The 20,601-nt window shown below is 42.0% G+C and overlaps 1 protein-coding gene across 1 annotated transcript; it reads right to left on the bottom strand.

Moving 5' to 3' along the window:
* Positions 1-633: 633 nt before the first annotated feature.
* LOC119916884 lies at positions 634-4,729 on the bottom strand. Its single transcript, XM_038736848.1, has 7 exons — positions 4,547-4,729; positions 4,072-4,434; positions 3,747-3,937; positions 3,321-3,642; positions 2,355-3,190; positions 1,166-1,351; positions 634-1,070 (listed from the first exon to the last, which is right to left on the bottom strand). The coding sequence occupies exons 2-5, from the start codon at positions 4,279-4,281 to the stop codon at positions 3,113-3,115; spliced, it is 801 nt and encodes a 266-aa protein (XP_038592776.1). The 5' UTR covers positions 4,282-4,434; positions 4,547-4,729; the 3' UTR covers positions 634-1,070; positions 1,166-1,351; positions 2,355-3,112.
* Positions 4,730-20,601: the final 15,872 nt, after the last annotated feature.

The following is a 20,601-nucleotide window of genomic DNA, read 5'->3' as shown; positions in this document are numbered from 1 at the left end:
CATGGTTGCATACATTAATATTCCACAACTCACTGTAGCAGTTGAATAAAGTGCATGAAATGCAGAACATGTGGGAAAAAAACACACTACAACTACAACTACTACTACACTACAGCGTTGACAAATTGTCAATGAACATGTTAAAGAATGAAATGCCAAACAAATTAAGACTTTACAATTTACAATATGTACATGAAAATAAGAAATATTTACAATTGAGTGATTGTGTTTCTGAATTTGTTCAATGAGATACTATTATTTACAGATAAAATAATTTCACATAAAATACTTTACTAACACCACAAAACTACAGTTAAGACAATTTAAAATGTATCACTGAACATGATTTAAGAGTGAAATCTAATGAAAATGAAAAAACTATTTACAATTTGTACAATGCAACTGTAAAATATTTACATATTTCTTACAAACTACAAACTATTTATTCCAACTGGTCAACTACCGAGGTGAAGTGTTCGTAGCTGCCATACACTCTGCTGTCCAGACCCTTGGATGTTGACATCATTTTTACTGGGCAGAAAGTCTTTCTTTTGTACTTTTTATGTCCCTGGGTTGGTTGGCCACAGAGTGTACAGACAGGAAGATTGTGCACCTGTGACAGTTCTTTCCTACTTCTGCAGGGTATTCCTTCACTTGAGTAGTGGGTACTCTGGGGAGAGTTGGAGTGACTGATGTAGGTGGACCAGCAATCCCTGAGGCTGCTTGACTAGCCGGCATTATGGGCCGCGTGGAGGTTGAAGGCATTATGGGCAGCGATGAGGGGGCAGGCATTATGGATGGCCATCTTTACCCTCTGTATCACAGCAGCATCAACAAGATCATCCCTTTTTTCAGTAGAGGGTGTTGCCCCAGTGGGTTCTGTACAGCTGGTTGAACCGCTGAGGCTGCTTGTCATGCTCCTCCACTGCATTCTAGACTTCAATGACCTTGTTCCTCTGCTCAGTGGTAAGTGACAGCTTATCCTCTGTAAGGCCAATCTCCACCAGCACAGAGCAGAACTTTTCCAACTTTTGAAAGCCAGGAAGAGGGTTTGGACTGCAGGCATCCTCCTGTTAAAAGATTGTCACACAAATGTTGTAAGTTCAAATGTGCATATTGTCCACCAACTTGTATTTCATTTTAGCAGACACACACAGTTACTCACAAAGGCCGGAGAAAGAACACTGGAGGTTTCATTGCTGGTGAGCGTAATGTGGGACAGGACGGCATCAAGCACATCGTCACGTGCCTCCGCATCGCTCTGGTATGCCTCGTCTGCCTCTGGATCTGGATCAGGCTGCCCAGGCTGAACCACCTCTTCCTCTGGACCAAGTCCATCACTGACAATGTCCTAACGAGAGAAGGGTGCAGATTCACCCGTGCTCTGGCTAAACAGGTACCCAACCCGAGCAGCTCATTAGAAGGGACATCAGCAGGGGCCTGGAAATTCTCCTCCACAGTCTCTCCGAACAGCTGTGATGTTTCATTGAATGTGTAATAAGCTTCAAAATATCAGCCTGTTTTGGGGCACTATCTAACATCCATCGCAATCCATTAAACAAAATCATTACAATGAGCAGCAAATTATCAGTTTTTACAAGAGAAGGACTAAACTAAAAGGAACACAAATACATTAGTATGTTATACTGTGCTGTGTTTCTGCCAATGTGAATGGTACACACATTGAGACTGTGCACAAATGAAGTTCCTAACAGATAACTTTTTTTAACTGAATTGTTGTTTTACACCAGGACTCACATGGAAGACTGCATCTACGTGTAAGACAATGCTCTCCACCACCATCCTCATAAGACCAAATTATATTAAGTTTCACAGACTTGGCAAGGAGCTCAGAAGCTGCTTTAGAGGCTTGTGGTGGCCTGACTCCTTACTGAGACACTACCTCATGTTTGTCTTTCCTTAGACATACTAAGTAAGTTTAAGACATACTTAAACTTATAGACTATAGGTTTACATCCTTAAACACATAAACAGAAGTACACAGTTAACAGCAACATCACTGTTGTCATTTCCACCAGAACCATCAGAAGAAGCAGCAAGAATGAAAGAAAGACGGGGGGCAATGTACCACATCCAAAGTCACAGTCCCAATTAGTTTTTTTCCCCCACCAAATTATGGTGGAAGAAAATACCTCCCATATCTGTTAGTGTCACCTCTAGGATGGTAGAAAGTCTGCCTTGAGGGGAGCAAATTAAACTCACCGTGTAAACCAGCTCTACTGGGAGTCCAATAAACACTTTCTGTGTGTTTTTTTTAGTTGAACATCACATTAGAATAATGACAGGGTCACAGGTTTAATTTGTTGTTAAGTATACAGACTACTCTTGTGTACCTGGAATCATGTGAGGCAGAGATTTGTGGAATCCTTCCAGGCTGTTGCTTCCACGACATTTGTAGTACGGCACATCCACATTGTTGATGGTTGTGGTGTGCGCCACCCTGTACATGTTCATGTCTGGTGGATCCTGGATGCACTCCAGGTGTTGCTGCTGACCTGCCCACATCTCATTAATGGCCTCTGTGAATACACATACATACATACAGTGTTATGTTCACCTTGTTTGCTACACTATCTCTATCAACTTTTTTTTTGCATATGATCTTGAATAGCCTGCTGGATGAGCCGGAATGTTTCCTGAGCCCCGAGTGTGACCCTCCGCACATGGTGTTTGAGCTGCTCCCTGGAAATGTAGTGGCGGACAACATCCTCATCTGAGACAGACTTCAGCGTTGTCGGATCCTTGGCTCTGACGGCCTTGATGAGCAGCTCCAGGTCAGTGCGGTTGTAGGCCAGCACGGCCCCAGCTACAGCAGACTTGAAAAAAGCGTACTTGGAGTGAGACTCTGTGCGTATGGCTGCGTCAAACCGGTGGATCCAGTGGAAGATGTCCAGACGCACAACCATCCCATTGTCCATCCATGGCTGGAACAAAGTCTCCACCCCTGTCGGGCCCTGCGCACGGCAACACCCACGGTCCACATACAAGATTTTGGGCACAGGCTGATTGGCTAGTCGGAATCTTTCCACGATTCCACGGCACATCGGTTCCAGCTACTTAGTGGACTCCTCACAGGTCAGCACAAACTAAACTATTTGGGAGTGCTCGTTTCCGATGCTGGTGAACACTCAGCGGAGCCTTGACCCTCCCCAGACAGCTTCTTCACCACCTAAAAAATATGACAAGTTTGCATAATGTGATTAAATTCTATTGACACGTGGGTTGTCTTCATTATTTAGCAACAGTGTAAAAATGTGTTTTAAACTGAATCACAAATCATGCTTTTTACATTTACATACTTTCTTGGTCGAATCCATTTTCAGCACAGTGCCAAAAGTGGACAGGATCTGGCTCCGGTAATCCTGCACATTGTTGGCCTCTGCCAGCAGGAAGGCGTGTCGCAAGAGCCGAGCAGAGGGAAGCTCCCTTGGAGGAGGTGGAGCCTGGAACGTGTGCCTAAACGCAGAGACAATCCCTCCGGGTTGCGCTACGGTCATAAGGAGCGTGGTGCACATGTCCTTACGTTGAAGGTACTCCTCAACGTGGTTCTCCTGTATCTGCTGCCACACCTTGACCATAGTGTTCCCTTCAGTCCGGTCCCTCAGAAGGCGCACAACATTCCTATCCACACATAAGTAGAGTCACAAATATGTTGAGGATGATTTGAGTAGCTTCTTTTTTCGAAATTTGTTAAATGCACACATTATGTTCAGTATATTACTCACTTGCTGGTGAGGATGGCAGGGAACACAGCTTGATGCGCCTCGCTAAGTTGAGATAAATTAGCGGGATCCCATGCAAGCCAACAACCAACGGTGCCACCTTCTCCGCTCCTTGCTGCTTTTGTGCATGGTCCGCAGCACAGGACATCAGTGAGCGCTGTGTACCAGCTGGACACATCACAGGTGTGACATACCTAAAGTACATATGGGGAAAAAATGAACATAGGCCAATGACTTTCTGTGTTCTTTTTTCCTGCATGTTTACATACATAGTAATAAATCGTCTACTGTAATGTAATAAATCTAACACAGGGGAAGTGAGTTGTACCCGTGAATGGTAGCCAAACTTGTAGAGGTGCACTTTCCGCCCTCTGCCCACACACTCATCACCTCGAGGACACTTCAGAGAGTACCTCCACACTCCAACAGGGCACCACACAAAGACACAGCTCCGGGAAAAGAGCTGTGGAGTTAGCAGAGCACCCCCAACACAGCCTGGAGGTTCTGGTGGGTAAAACCACATGCGGTCTGACTTCATCACCCGTCGCCTCTTGAACAGACCAGTGTTGTCCTTATAGATTTGTACAGGGGTGAACAGTCCTCTTTCTGTGTCCTCTTTGAGCCAGGAAATGTCGACATTTGGGATGCCATTGGGGTTTTCCCACAGACGCACCCAACCCTCTAGCTCCACCTGCAACAACACAACATTTGGTTATCATCAAAGTTTAAAATAAAATTTAAAAAAAATCATGTAAAGCAAATTGTTCTCATTTACATTGTTTGAATATGAGGATATCACTTACAGGGGAGTCACGGTTGTGGATGGGGGCTCGCTAGGCTGGCTAGTGGACACATGCTGCTTGGGCTGGACAGGGGCCTCTGTCTGTTCTGCCCGAACAGGGGCCTCAGGCTGCTCAGTTCGGACGTGGGCCTCACGCTTTTTGGTCCTGACAGAGGCCTCAGGCTGTGTAGGAGCCTAAATGCAGTTTACTGATAAACAGAAATATTACACTAAGTAGCATGCAATAACTATAAAGTTCATATGTGAAACAGTCATTGATATGTTCATTGAAGTAGAAGTAATTTCTCGTATTTAAAATGTGTGTGGATGATTTACAGTGTATAAAAATCTCATTTATATTACATTTGGGAAACAGACGAACATGTATGACTGTCGTTTCCTTCCTTTTTTGTATTATGATTTTTTTTTCCTTTAATGGCTTATTGTCTGTTAACTCTGTATCTCACTTGCCTTCCACAGCCTGGCATGCAGCTAACAGTTCAGTGTCATCGTCGTCGTCATCATCTGGCAATGACGAAGGACCACACATGAAGGGGCTTGCCTGTGGCTGCTGGACAACAAATGAAAAGGGACTTTCTAGATGTTTTTAATTACCAAAAGCAAACAGACACATTTAGCCTAAGTGTTTAAAATATCAGTTATTTCATCAGAATTTTCATTTACTAAGCTACTCTTACTGTTTCATGACAAACAAATAAATAATCACATAAACACTTACTCGCTCTTTGTCAGTGATATACTTCCTGAACCTCTTCATCTGCACGCTTGTGATGTGGGTGACTGCTGTGTTTAACCACCGCCTCACAGAACTGCATGACTTCTGTATTATCTCCCTCGGCTCATCACTGAATTGCTCTGGTCTATCCTTATGGGCTTGGTACTGGCTGTAGATTTCCCACATCTCTTGAAAAGTGTGATTCTCAAACCCTCTCTGACTGTAGATACACCTGTCGACGTTGGCCTCAAGGAGACAGGAGATTTGTGGGAAGCTCTCAGCATATTCTGTGAGGTAGTCTTTCACCCACTGGTTCACCAAATCTCCCTTCTATGTGGGTTTTTCATCTCTAATCTGTGCTTGTCAAGCACACTGGAAACATATACATCAACTTAGTACTGCCATAATTTATATCACTGCAACTGTGATAATCATCATATAGTATGCTTACTACTTCATGTAGCCCACATCGTTTGCCACAAGCCAGTGAAACGGTGCAGTCAAATACTGGCCAAATGGCACCACCAGCTTTCCCAGGCACAGCTGATGTGACGGCGCAGGAATACCCTCTGCTCGGAGGAGCCTCTCTGCGTGGACCAGGGCAGTGGCCTGGTTATAAGTAGCTCCTGTGCAGGTTTAGGGAAGACCATTCTTTTCTCCCGATGGCCTCTTTGGTCGACATCAGTACGGCCTTGCATCTGGCTTGACGACGCGGATTACCGGGGGCGCCATCTTCAGTTGCAGCTACTGAAATACACACACAACAGGAGCGACAACAGCATTATTAGTGTCATTACATTAAGATAACATATTAATTACTAATATAAAAATAAATGTTTGCGAACAGTAGGTCATTAATACCATTTTAGCACAAAGCAAGGAACAGTAGAAGAAGTGTCAGAGCAGGGTGAGGAGTGCTAAACCCTCAAAACAGCTCTGAGGGAGAGTTAATTAACTCCTGACTGACTGTTTCCCATGTATCTGAATTTTTTCTTCTCCAGTGTACATATCATCTTCACATTCAAAATATTTTGCACCAAAGGTTGCCAGTAACACAAAATATTTTCCAGTCATTATTATTAACAAATGACAGGTAATGACAGGTGTAAGTCAGTAGCTAATACCCGAATTTCTTCAAATGTGGGAACAATGAAGTTTATCTTACCTCCGCACTGCGTCCAGCCTTCCAAAACTATAGTCTATACGGCGAGTGTTATTAATAAATCCAATTTTAGGAGTGTTATTATTAATAGATCCAATTTCAGTCGTACCAGAACAGAACACCTTCGGCAGCCGCAGTGGGATCCGCTGTGTTGCGCGAGCATATCGATGCGTGATTGGCAGTCTGCGGTGGAGTTCTGCGTCCCGATTGGCAGTATACAGTCCCTCTCCACCAACCAGGGCGCGCGACTCACTGTAGAGTTTGCACTCGTATTGCGCTCCGCCAACGTAAAGGGCGGTAAAATTGTATACGTAGTTGCATTTTTGAGGAGGTGCACGTCACGCGACGGCGTAGCCTCTGCGTAGCCTAGCCGTCGATTTCACGCAGATGTATAAATTGCACTTTAGCGTCCCTTCTGTTGCTGTAACGTTTCATACGGACGCTGAAGGGTTAGCGTAAAATCCTTACGTTTTGTCACGCTGTCTGAAAGCGTCAGTTATGACGCACTGAAATGAGAATGTGTTTGCCACCCTCCCGTGAAAAAATCCTTGTGGAAACACTGTATTCAAATACTATAATAGCCTATGGACAATTCACAATGAATGCATTGCAACGTGTATTGTGAATAGTCCAGTTGCTGAATACACACAAAAGGTGGGTCTGACAGAGGCTACTCACCTGGGCTGTGAACATCCTAGTTTACAAAGCCTAATGGGACATAACTTTTTAGTTTTAACAGAAAAACTCCGTTCACACAGCCCGCAAAGTCTACAACTAATGTGTCTAGCATCTGTCGATGTGTTGTGTTGAAGTGATGAGCTCTTGCTAGTGCAGTGTGTTCGACATACAGTTTGTGTGCGCGCGTGTGTGTGTGGAGGAGACGCTGTGTGTTGAGCGCCACCCTCTCTGAAACACTGACAGAGAGGACAGGGGCAGAGCATGTAAACTCCAAAACATACACTTTAAAAATTATCTAGGTGGTTCAACTTCAATTGCTGCCTAAAAAATGTAAGTAAACTCAACTTTAAGAAAAGTTTCAACCCATGATGATACGTTATACAATTTGTTTAATTAATGATAATTTGTTGTTTGAACTTAATACTGTGAGTTAAATCAACTATCTATATTACATTGTCCATTCAAGGAAACTTTCACTCAAGGAAACTTTCACTTGTCTAACAAACATACAATTCTACACCCCTTCAACTCACATTTTTAAGTTCAGATAACTCAACTTGAAAATTGCCTTTGTTTCAACTCATAAATTTAAGTTCATAAAGTGGATATAACTACAGTGTTCTAGTTGTCCCAATGTTAGTTAAATGAACAAGTTTGAGTTATTCTAACTTATACTTTCAAGTTAAAGCAACTTAACCAAATTAATACTACTTTCCCTTTCAAGTTAAGGGATTTAAATTCCAAATTTGTTTTAGTTTACATCTATAAAGGGCCTTGAAGACAGACCACAACAGCACCACTGTGCTATTATCTTCATTGACTTGTGACGGGGCAGGGTAGCAGCTTGCTGGTTCAGCAAATGCTGTTCAAAATAGCAGCAGATGTCACCTCCTTTCTGAAAGGGCCTTAAGGCCGTTGTCTGGAACCCTTTCCACCGGTGGCACTAGTCTTGTTTACCACAGATATTCTATTGATATTCTATATAGTCTATATTTCAGTTGGAATTTGAATATATGACTTATCTGCAGTGTATAATTAGCAGGGGTGAGCAAGAGCACCAATTTTTCTGTATCTGTACTCAGAATTGGCGGGGCTTAATCTATAAGTGGGTGGTATTAACTGGAAGTTACTTAAGCCTGAAATTTCTATCAGAACTTGCTATATTTATTAGAAAACCATTTACAGAACAGCCTCAGAACTGAGCTTCAGAGAATAGTAATTGATTTTTTTATATTCATATATTTATTCAGATATTGACACATTTTACTCTGATGATACTCATAGAAAGTATCTGTACCGCATACGCGTTTTAACCAAGTACTTGCTAAACCCTAATAATTAGTTGATTATGTATATGTTTTTCTCAAACTCAGAAGCACCTAGGCAATCCTCATACTCTCGCCTTTTTTTCAACTGATAACTTATATACATAAGTTCAATCAACACGACAAAAGTGTCAAATAGTCAACACAATGAATTAATGCAAGTTTAACTTTCTAAAACTCATACAGTTGAGTTCAAAATCCAAAACTTGTCAGAGCTATTTGAGTTAAAAAGAAGAAGTAAGTTGACATGACTAAATGGGTCTATGATTTTTTTCAGTGTAGCAGCATAGTTTTTTTCTGTTTTTTAGTGTGGCTTAAGTGCTGTGGGCAAATCACTTAGGCTATAATGCATGGCAACTCCTGATTTTTATAAATTGTATTAACCCTTTGGCAGATTCCATGATATTCCGCGTCTTACAGTTAATTGCATTTTTATTGTAAAATTCTGCGATTTCTGCAGCCTTCGGGGAAGGGGGGGATGACAACAATAGTAGGGGAAACACTGTCAACCCAAAGTGGAACCTGGTCCCACAGGAGAGGAGCTTGATACCTGAAGGCTCCCTTTCTACTTTTGGAAACCCTAGGAACCACAAGTAACCCTGTGTTCCGGGAGTGCTCTAGTTGGGTAATAAGTAGGGATGTGACAAGACATTTAGCTCACGAGATGAAACCAGACAAGATTCTATCACTATTTTTAAGAAATCTTCAATGTTGAATTATATGAAAATTTTGAGCTTTAAACACTTAATTTCCTGTATTCTGGGTAATTCTTTATTTATGTAAAGGAAAACTTCAAGGACATTAAGGTGACAGGTGACAATTCAAAATCTAAAACTAACAGAATCAGGCATTCTGTGTTGCTTTCAGATATGTATTCTTCTGTAGATCAACTTTTCTCATGTAATATCCCAGCTAAGCCAACACACGTGCAGACTAGTGATGGCAAGTTCGACTCTTTTGACAGACTTGTTCATTCAAATCTCGTTCATTAAAATGAACTAATCTTTTTTTGAGTCATTTCGTTCATTTGAACTAGGCTGGTTATTGTGGCGCTGCAGCCCTCTAGTGGGCGATTAAAAAACACGGAAAGCTGCCTGGCTTGCTTTATTTGACAAAGTATAATGCACAAATTCACTGTATATCATCATTATATACACCCCCCTGGGCCCACAACCAAATTCAAACCATATAAAAACCACAGAAATATGTTGTCTATATGCAATCACCACTACTCCGGCTAAATCTTTCCATTGTCACAATCTTTCCCGGCTTAAAGGCTTATGTATATAATTACTATCATTATCTCTAAAGTGCTCATTCATACAGTAGCCTAACATCCCTATCCATGATTTGCAGTAAATATATTGAAGTAATAAGCTTGATACACTATATGAATAAACACACTCTTATTAAAATTCAACCAATTTAATAATAATCTGGATCAAGCCACCAAGTTCTTAAAGAACTCCAGCACAGAGAGAGGAACAAAGAAATAAACACATATACACACAGCAGTTTGGCAGTTGTGGACGCAGAATGGGCCACATCAGGTCCGGATTCTGCAGTCCCAACGACCATCTGGACTTACAGAGCGAGAGTGGGTTCACCTGATTACTATTGCGGCATTCTATTCTGGATTTTGACAGGAAGCCAGATATGGAGGAATATCAGTTACTACTATATATCAGCTAGAGAGTCCTAAGGGACTTATTCAGGCAGCATGATAATAAGGAATTGCAATAATCCAGCCCAAATGTGCGGAATAGTTTTTCTGCATCATTTGGACAGGATGTGCCGTGACTAACTTGCATGGGGGTTCTTCATTGACATGTACTAACTCATACTGTTCTGATAAACAGATACTTAAACCAGCTTCAGCTCCTTTAATGCCAATTAAATGTTCCGGTCTCTGTAATAGGATATGATGGTCAGTGGGATCAAATGCGGCACTGAGATCTAGCAAGACTAGTACGGAGACAAGTCCTTTGTCTGATGCAAGTTCATTAGAAATCTTCACCACTGCAGTCTCTGTGCTATAATGCACTCTAAATCCTGACTGAAAATAACACATCATACAGCCATTAATATCTAAACCACTGGCAACAAAAGTGAGTACACCCCTAAGTGAAAATGTCCAAATGGGGCCCAATTAGCCATTTTCCACAGACATTAATGGCTTTTGTGGGATACTGTATAATTCTATAGTTGATTGATCATGTCTGGTAAATTAGTGCTGACTAAGGGTGAAACTTCTTTAAGCAGACATGCTGGACATGGGGAGAACATGCAAACTCCACACAGAAAGGCTGGGGCAATGGGGGTTTGAACCTTCTTGCTGCGAGGCCACAGTGCTAACCACTGCATCAATGCGCCGCCCCTAGGTGAAGAAATCATTTAAGTTATATGGTAAAGATCGATGGGAGGCAAGCAGTCGGGATTTACAGCTGTTTCAAAGGTTCCTGGGTTTTTAATCTTCCCAGATTAACCTGTGAAAGCTCCCTTAACTTGCAAAGTTGGGTGTTATCAGGGTGCAATTTGTGTAAAAACAGGTGGGGGTATGTTTGGTTTTTCTCATGAACTGTGGATTGATTGCAAAGTTTAAAAAAGTTTTCTCCCACTGTTTATTATCAGAGTAATAAATACGGAGCGTTAGGCTACACCGCGATGCACAGCTGCAGTGAAAACGCAGAAAAGACAGGTGAATGCTGTGTTTAACTCTGAAGTGCAGTGAGTGGGTAAGGGGAGAGAGACTGATTTAAAAGCCGTCACTTTCAAGAGTGTCATTAAGTGAAACCCCGTAGTTGTGTGTTCGGACATGTTCACTGGTGTAACACGGACACTGGGCTGCTTGTCATCACAGAAACAGATCATCAGATTGTGAAATTTATTGCAGCTTCAGTTACAACAGCTGCTTCCATTAGACACACCACTCCGCTGTTCACCGGAGCTAATTGTGAGTGTTGCTATCGAGACTTGTAACTACTAGACATTAAGCAAGAATCCAGCCTCCAAAGTAGCACATTTTAAAATTAATTTCGCCCTAACTAAACTACAGATCGATCCAAACCGTGAGTTTTGTGATAAGTTGCATCACAAGTGAAATAGCATTGATCACTCTGAGGGGGGAATAAATTATTAAATTAAAACTAGAATGGGCATTTCCTTAAGAAAACGCGTGTGAGGGCTGCCAGCTATTTTTTACAATTGCTACCACTGTCAGTGCAGTGTGCCGCTCCATCAGCTAAAAGACTCAATGATGTGCTGCACACTTGTTCAGCAAACATATGTGTTAAGTTTTGCCCCTTTTCGTTAACATGCTGTGAGCAGGGTTTGATTCATCAATCTCTGGATCTGGAGCAAGAGCAAGACCTCATCCACCGGACTACTCAGATACACTGTGAAGGGACGGCTTTCAAGTTTCTTTGTCCATGTGTCTTATTCTGACACTACTCCACTGTTGAAGAACAAAATAAATACAGCCAGAGAATTATGCTGTCAAAGACTTAATATCATGTAAACAATGACTGCATTTAGAAAGACTAACAACATAGAATTTTGAAACTAACCACTGAAAGTCAGTAAGGACTCAACATTTTGATTGCATCAAGTTGAAACAAATCTGTAAATTCGCAAGCTATAATAAATTGATATCTACTGTTCCTTGTTTTGTGCTAAAAATGGCATTAATGACCTACTGTTCGCAAACATTTATTTTTATATTAGTAATTAATATGTTATCTTAATGTAATGACACTAATAATGCTGTTGTCGCTCCTGTTGTGTGTGTGTGTGTATTTCAGTAGCTGCAACTGAAGATGGCGCCCCCGGTAATCCGCGTCGTCAAGCCAGATGCCAGGCTGTACTGATGTCGACCAAAGAGGCCATCGGGAGAAAAGAATGGTCTTCCCTAAACCTGCACAGGAGCTACTTATAACCAGGCCACTGCCCTGGTCCACGCAGAGAGGCTCCTCCGAGTAGAGGGTATTCCTGCGCCGTCACATCAGCTGTGCCTGGGAAAGCTGGTGGTGCCATTTGGCCAGTATTTGACTGCACCGTTTCACTGGCTTGTGGCAAACGATGTGGGCTACATGAAGTAGTAAGCATACTATATGATGATTATCACAGTTGCAGTGATATAAATTATGGCAGTACTAAGTTGATGTATATGTTTCCAGTGTGCTTGACAAGCACAGATTAGAGATGAAAAACCCACATAGAAAGGGAGATTTGGTGAACCAGTGGGTGAAAGACTACCTCACAGAATATGCTGAGAGCTTCCCACAAATCTCCTGTCTCCTTGAGGCCAACGTCGACAGGTGTATCTACAGTCAGAGAGGGTTTGAGAATCACACTTTTCAGGAGATGTGGGAAATCTACAGCCAGTACCAAGCCCATAAGGATAGACCAGAGCAATTCAGTGATGAGCCGAGGGAGATAATACAGAAGTCATGCAGTTCTGTGAGGCGGTGGTTAAACACAGCAGTCACCCACATCACAAGCGTGCAGATGAAGAGGTTCAGGAAGTATATCACTGACAAAGAGCGAGTAAGTGTTTATGTGATTATTTATTTGTTTGTCATGAAACAGTAAGAGTAGCTTAGTAAATGAAAATTCTGATGAAATAACTGATATTTTAAACACTTAGGCTAAATGTGTCTGTTTGCTTTTGGTAATTAAAAACATCTAGAAAGTCCCTTTTCATTTGTTGTCCAGCAGCCACAGGCAAGCCCCTTCATGTGTGGTCCTTCGTCATTGCCAGATGATGACGACGACGATGACACTGAACTGTTAGCTGCATGCCAGGCTGTGGAAGGCAAGTGAGATACAGAGTTAACAGACAATAAGCCATTAAAGGAAAAAAAAATCATAATACAAAAAAGGAAGGAAACGACAGTCATACAGTGTTCGTCTGTTTCCCAAATGTAATATAAATGAGATTTTTATACACTGTAAATCATCCACACACATTTTAAATACGAGAAATTACTTCTACTTCAATGAACATATCAATGACTGTTTCACATATGAACTTTATAGTTATTGCATGCTACTTAGTGTAATATTTCTGTTTATCAGTAAACTGCATTTAGGCTCCTACACAGCCTGAGGCCTCTGTCAGGACCAAAAAGCGTGAGGCCCACGTCCGAACTGAGCAGCCTGAGGCCCCTGTTCGGGCAGAACAGACAGAGGCCCCTGTCCAGCCCAAGCAGCATGTGTCCACTAGCCAGCCTAGCGAGCCCCCATCCACAACCGTGACTCCCCTGTAAGTGATATCCTCATATTCAAACAATGTAAATGAGAACAATTTGCTTTACATGATTTTTTTTAAATTTTATTTAAACTTTGATGATAACCAAATGTTGTGTTGTTGCAGGTGGAGCTAGAGGGTTGGGTGCGTCTGTGGGAAAACCCCAATGGCATCCCAAATGTCGACATTTCCTGGCTCAAAGAGGACACAGAAAGAGGACTGTTCACCCCTGTACAAATCTATAAGGACAACACTGGTCTGTTCAAGAGGCGACGGGTGATGAAGTCAGACCGCATGTGGTTTTACCCACCAGAACCTCCAGGCTGTGTTGGGGGTGCTCTGCTAACTCCACAGCTCTTTTCCCGGAGCTGTGTCTTTGTGTGGTGCCCTGTTGGAGTGTGGAGGTACTCTCTGAAGTGTCCTCGAGGTGATGAGTGTGTGGGCAGAGGGCGGAAAGTGCACCTCTATAAGTTTGGCTACCATTCACGGGTACAACTCACTTCCCCTGTGTTAGATTTATTACATTACAGTAGACGATTTATTACTATGTATGTAAACATGCAGGAAAAAAGAACACAGAAAGTCATTGGCCTATGTTCATTTTTTCCCCATATGTACTTTAGGTATGTCACACCTGTGATGTGTCCAGCTGGTACACAGCGCTCACTGATGTCCTGTGCTGCGGACCATGCACAAAAGCAGCAAGGCGCGGAGAAGGTGGCACCGTTGGTTGTTGGCTTGCATGGGATCCCGCTAATTTATCTCAACTTAGCGAGGCGCATCAAGCTGTGTTCCCTGCCATCCTCACCAGCAAGTGAGTAATATACTGAACATAATGTGTGCATTTAACAAAATTTCGAAAAAAGAAGCTACTCAAATCATCCTCAACATATTTGTGACTCTACTTATGTGTGGATAGGAATGTTGTGCGCCTTCTGAGGGACCGGACTGAAGGGAACACTATGGTCAAGGTGTGGCAGCAGATACAGGAGAACCACGTTGAGGAGTACCTTCAACGTAAGGACATGTACACCACGCTCCTTATGACCGTTGTCCGCCACTACATTTCCAGGGAGCAGCTCAAACACCATGTGCGGAGGCTCAGGAAACATTCCGGCTCATCCAGCAGGCTATTCAAGATCATATGCAAAAAAAAAGTTGATAGAGATAGTGTAGCAAACAAGGTGAACATAACACTGTATGTATGTATGTGTATTCACAGAGGCCATTAATGAGATGTGGGCAGGTCAGCAGCGACACCTGGAGTGCATCCAGGATCCACCAGACATGAACATGTACAGGGTGGCGCACACCACAACCATCAACAATGTGGATGTGCCGTACTACAAATGTCGTGGAAGCAACAGCCTGGAAGGATTCCACAAATCTCTGCCTCACATGATTCCAGGTACACAAGAGTAGTCTGTATACTTAACAAATTAAACCTGTGACCCTGTCATTATTCTAATGTGATGTTCAACTAAAAAAAACACACAGAAAGTGTTTATTGGACTCCCAGTAGAGCTGGTTTACACGGTGAGTTTAATTTGCTCCCCTCAAGGCAGACTTTCTACCATCCTAGAGGTGACACTAACAGATATGGGAGGTATTTTCTTCCACCATAATTTGGTGGGGGAAAAAAACTAATTGGGACTGTGACTTTGGATGTGGTACATTGCCCCCCGTCTTTCTTTCATTCTTGCTGCTTCTTCTGATGGTTCTGGTGGAAATGACAACAGTGATGTTGCTGTTAACTGTGTACTTCTGTTTATGTGTTTAAGGATGTAAACCTATAATCTATAAGTATAAGTATGTCTTAAACTTACTTAGTATGTCTAAGGAAAGACAAACATGAGGTAGTGTCTCAGTAAGGAGTCAGGCCACCACAAGCCTCTAAAGCAGCTTCTGAGCTCCTTGCCAAGTCTGTGAAACTTAATATAATTTGGTCTTATGAGGATGGTGGTGGAGAGCATTGTCTTACACGTAGATGCAGTCTTCCATGTGAGTCCTGGTGTAAAACAACAATTCAGTTAAAAAAAGTTATCTGTTAGGAACTTCATTTGTGCACAGTCTCAATGTGTGTACCATTCACATTGGCAGAAACACAGCACAGTATAACATACTAATGTATTTGTGTTCCTTTTAGTTTAGTCCTTCTCTTGTAAAAACTGATAATTTGCTGCTCATTGTAATGATTTTGTTTAATGGATTGCGATGGATGTTAGATAGTGCCCCAAAACAGGCTGATATTTTGAAGCTTATTACACATTCAATGAAACATCACAGCTGTTCGGAGAGACTGTGGAGGAGAATTTCCAGGCCCCTGCTGATGTCCCTTCTAATGAGCTGCTCGGGTTGGGTACCTGTTTAGCCAGAGCACGGGTGAATCTGCACCCTTCTCTCGTTAGGACATTGTCAGTGATGGACTTGGTCCAGAGGAAGAGGTGGTTCAGCCTGGGCAGCCTGATCCAGATCCAGAGGCAGACGAGGCATACCAGAGCGATGCGGAGGCACGTGACGATGTGCTTGATGCCGTCCTGTCCCACATTACGCTCACCAGCAATGAAACCTCCAGTGTTCTTTCTCCGGCCTTTGTGAGTAACTGTGTGTGTCTGCTAAAATGAAATACAAGTTGGTGGACAATATGCACATTTGAACTTACAACATTTGTGTGACAATCTTTTAACAGGAGGATGCCTGCAGTCCAAACCCTCTTCCTGGCTTTCAAAAGTTGGAAAAGTTCTGCTCTGTGCTGGTGGAGATTGGCCTTACAGAGGATAAGCTGTCACTTACCACTGAGCAGAGGAACAAGGTCATTGAAGTCTAGAATGCAGTGGAGGAGCATGACAAGCAGCCTCAGCGGTTCAACCAGCTGTACAGAACCCACTGGGGCAACACCCTCTACTGAAAAAAGGGATGATCTTGTTGATGCTGCTGTGATACAGAGGGTAAAGATGGCCATCCATAATGCCTGCCCCCTCATCGCTGCCCATAATGCCTTCAACCTCCACGCGGCCCATAATGCCGGCTAGTCAAGCAGCCTCAGGGATTGCTGGTCCACCTACATCAGTCACTCCAACTCTCCCCAGAGTACCCACTACTCAAGTGAAGGAATACCCTGCAGAAGTAGGAAAGAAGCTGTCACAGGTGCACAATCTTCCTGTCTGTACACTCTGTGGCCAACCAACCCAGGGACATAAAAAGTACAAAAGAAAGACTTTCTGCCCAGTAAAAATGATGTCAACATCCAAGGGTCTGGACAGCAGAGTGTATGGCAGCTACGAACACTTCACCTCGGTAGTTGACCAGTTGGAATAAATAGTTTGTAGTTTGTAAGAAATATGTAAATATTTTACAGTTGCATTGTACAAATTGTAAATAGTTTTTTCATTTTCATTAGATTTCACTCTTAAATCATGTTCAGTGATACATTTTAAATTGTCTTAACTGTAGTTTTGTGGTGTTAGTAAAGTATTTTATGTGAAATTATTTTATCTGTAAATAATAGTATCTCATTGAACAAATTCAGAAACACAATCACTCAATTGTAAATATTTCTTATTTTCATGTACATATTGTAAATTGTAAAGTCTTAATTTGTTTGGCATTTCATTCTTTAACATGTTCATTGACAATTTGTCAACGCTGTAGTGTAGTAGTAGTTGTAGTTGTAGTGTGTTTTTTTCCCACATGTTCTGCATTTCATGCACTTTATTCAACTGCTACAGTGAGTTGTGGAATATTAATGTATGCAACCATGGGGGTATTTTGGTTTATCAAAAAATAGGGACATGGATAGAGTGGCAGATAACTTGCATGTAAGGACAACAATATCAGACAATTTTGCACTTTTGTGATAAGAAATGTTAAAGTAGGTTTAACCAGCCTAGTCTTAAAGGAATTCAGTAAGATAGAAGTGACACATAGAAATAAATGGTATTCAGTAAAAATAATGGTAACAAAAGTATACCTTTTGATATTATAAGCTATGCTATTATGAGGCATAAAAGACACATGTATTGCAGCTGGTGACCAATATGCAGTGTGTGGAAAATGATGGAACTGTATTGTTAGATCCAGTTCCAGAATCATCTTGATTCACCTCATAAGGGCACTAAATGAAGAGCAAGTGTGGTCAGTACTTGTCAATTATAATATTATACTATTTGTATACAAATTATTTTATCAATATTCTTGTGTAACATTACAACTTTAAGACTTGGGGAGCCAGACACACTCCACAGTGCCATGGTCAAGCGGTGCTGAACCACTTGGGGGAGCCAAACACAATCCACAGTAATATTGTTTGACCCCTTGGGGGAGCCACCTACCTGCACCCTACCACTATTGCACCACCTGGGAGAGCTAAACACAACCCACATCACCATGCTCTGATACCATTTCACCCCTTGGGGGAGCCACACGCCCAGAGCAACTGTTTGCCCTAGCGCTGTTGGCCCACTTGGGGGAGCCACCTACCTGCTTTAACCTCTGGGCCTATCACATGCATAAGAATTACATTTCTGTACGTCCCAACCCCACTCGCAGGAAGTAGTCCTTGAGGAGTGTCTCTTTACCACTACACTCTTGAATACCTATCAATGCAGCTGTTCTTATCAAATGAAACACGCACTTCACTCCTGGTTTCATTAGTAAACCGCCACAAGAAAGACAATTGCCAACAAAAAACACTATTTTCTAAGCAGACATATTTAACAAAAACATAATAAAGTAACATTTGTATTTCAAACAAATGGAAGACTTCTTAGCAAATTTTAACAAAACTTTCTTCACCGCCATGCATCATGGGAATTTTGAGGGATGGACTTAGGCTGCTCTATATCACCCCGTTCCTCAGAATTCCCCTGATGCATGGCGGTGAAGAAAGTTTTTTAAAAATTTGCTAATAAGTCTCCTATTTGCTTGAAACACAAAAGTTACTTTGTGATTTATGTTTTGTTAAACGTGTTTGGAATATAGTGTTTTTTGTTGGTAATTGTCATTCTTGTGGTGGTTTCAAACCAGGAGTGAAGTGCTTGTTTCATTTGATAAGAACCCTGTTGAAGAATAAACTAAATAAATGAGTAAGTAGAGAGATTGGACAGAGATGGAGCTTGAACAGAAGTGCGATGTTGGTGGGAAATCCGAGGAAACTAGTTTGAACAGAGCGAAGGCGGATTGCAATCCAACTGTATCGTGAGTGTAGCAATGGGCTATAGTTCAGATGGTGACGATAACGGGTTCCCTTCAGATATGGAGGTTAGCCAAACTAAAAAGGCAAGGAAAAAATCTTGGTCTGAAGCGAGTAGTGGAGGACAGAGTACTCCAAGACAAGTTAACAAAAAGATTAAACCTAAACCTAGTCGGAGCAGTAGGCCTGATGATGACAAGCAGGAAGAGTGGAAAGTTATAATTACGTTTTTTTAATGCAAGCAAAAGCAAGTTAAAAAGTTTTCCTTGCGAGGCAGAAAGTTTTGCAAGTTAATAAGTTTTGCAAGTTCAATAGTTTTCCTTTCAAGTCAGAAAATTTTGCAGGTTAAACCGTTTGGCAAGTGAGAGTTTTGCAAGTTGAAAAGTTTTGCGAGTCATGCCAGGATCTTCATGCCAGGGTGCTGGAGGTGAAGTTGGTACAGGTCGTGCTCCATGTTGACCAGCTTCACGCTGATGACCTCCCCCATGCTGCTGCCGCCACAGTAGGACATCTGATGGTACACCTCTTCATAGGGAGGGGAAAAGAAGGGGAGAAGCCAGCCAGACCAAGAGACATCCGGCAGGGTGAAGATGCTTCCTAAGCTCTCTGCAGCTCTCTGGCCACCATGCTGGACATAGCTGTCACCAATGATCCACACTGCAACTATGGGAGGAAAATAAATGAGTGTAATAAATTCTTCTATGTCACATCTAACGTTACAGGAGAAAACGTAACAAGGCAGCAACACTTCAAAATATCTAGATAACAGTCTATATTTCCAATATAACATTAGCGGTCTAAAGTCTATTACAGTGTATGCTGTGTGACCATAAACTTCAGTTACCACAGTCACAAATAAATAGTTTAGCTGGATATCATGTACAATGTGTTTTAAACATGAGTAGCTAACCTTAGCCTAGCTCATCATGTCCGAGTGCATAAATGCACTGCCAGTCAAACTTCATGCCAAGACGGCTAACGTTAGCTAACTATTATACATGTCATTCTGAAAAAGGAGACAGCGATAGACTCCGTGACCATGCCAACAGTGAATATAAATAATCATTAAATCATGCCATACTACATTTAAAAAGTATTTCTATTGAAATGAGCGACACAACGTCTACTTACCTCCATCTGGCCTGTACACGCTACACCTCGGCCGTCGGAGCGAGGGGATTGCGGGCGTGGCCATGCGTTCGATGCAAACCTATGAATGGTCAGTTAAACCACCAATAGAATCTCTTATTTAGACCTTTTTTGACTCGCAAAACTTTTCAACTTGCAATCGACAAATTAGCAATTAAAACTGACACAAAAAAAGGCCTGTTTATTTTTAATTACAAACTTTACAAAAAAATTTTTTGCTTGCATTAAAAAGACAAAAATACCTTCATACCAGTTCAGGTGGCTAAAGCAATTGAGAAAGATATGGGGAAAATTAAATATGCTAAACTATTGAGTAACAGAAGAATTCTAATTTCGGCAGTAAATAAGAAGCAGCAGGAAATGATTTTGAAAATGAGTAACCTTGGTGGTGGAAAGATTAAAACGCATGTACCAGGAATGGCAGCAAAGCTAAAAGGTGTTATTTCAAATGTTCCTCTGAAAATGTCCGTGGAGGATGTGAAGAGTGAGATAAAAGGTGGGAAAGTATTAGGCCAAAAGACTCCAAACTAATAAAAGTGGTGTCAAATCAGACAGCCTATCTTTACTGCTTGTTTTTTGAAAAGGTTT

This window comes from Micropterus salmoides, unplaced genomic scaffold (genome assembly GCF_014851395.1).
Source record: "Micropterus salmoides isolate LMB-PRFRI ecotype aquatic unplaced genomic scaffold, ASM1485139v1 Ms_hic_scaffold_22, whole genome shotgun sequence".
NCBI classification, from domain to species: Eukaryota; Metazoa; Chordata; class Actinopteri; order Centrarchiformes; family Centrarchidae; genus Micropterus; species Micropterus salmoides.
The sequence above is the reverse complement of the archived record's forward strand: the minus strand, read 5'-3'. Positions and strand labels throughout refer to the sequence as shown.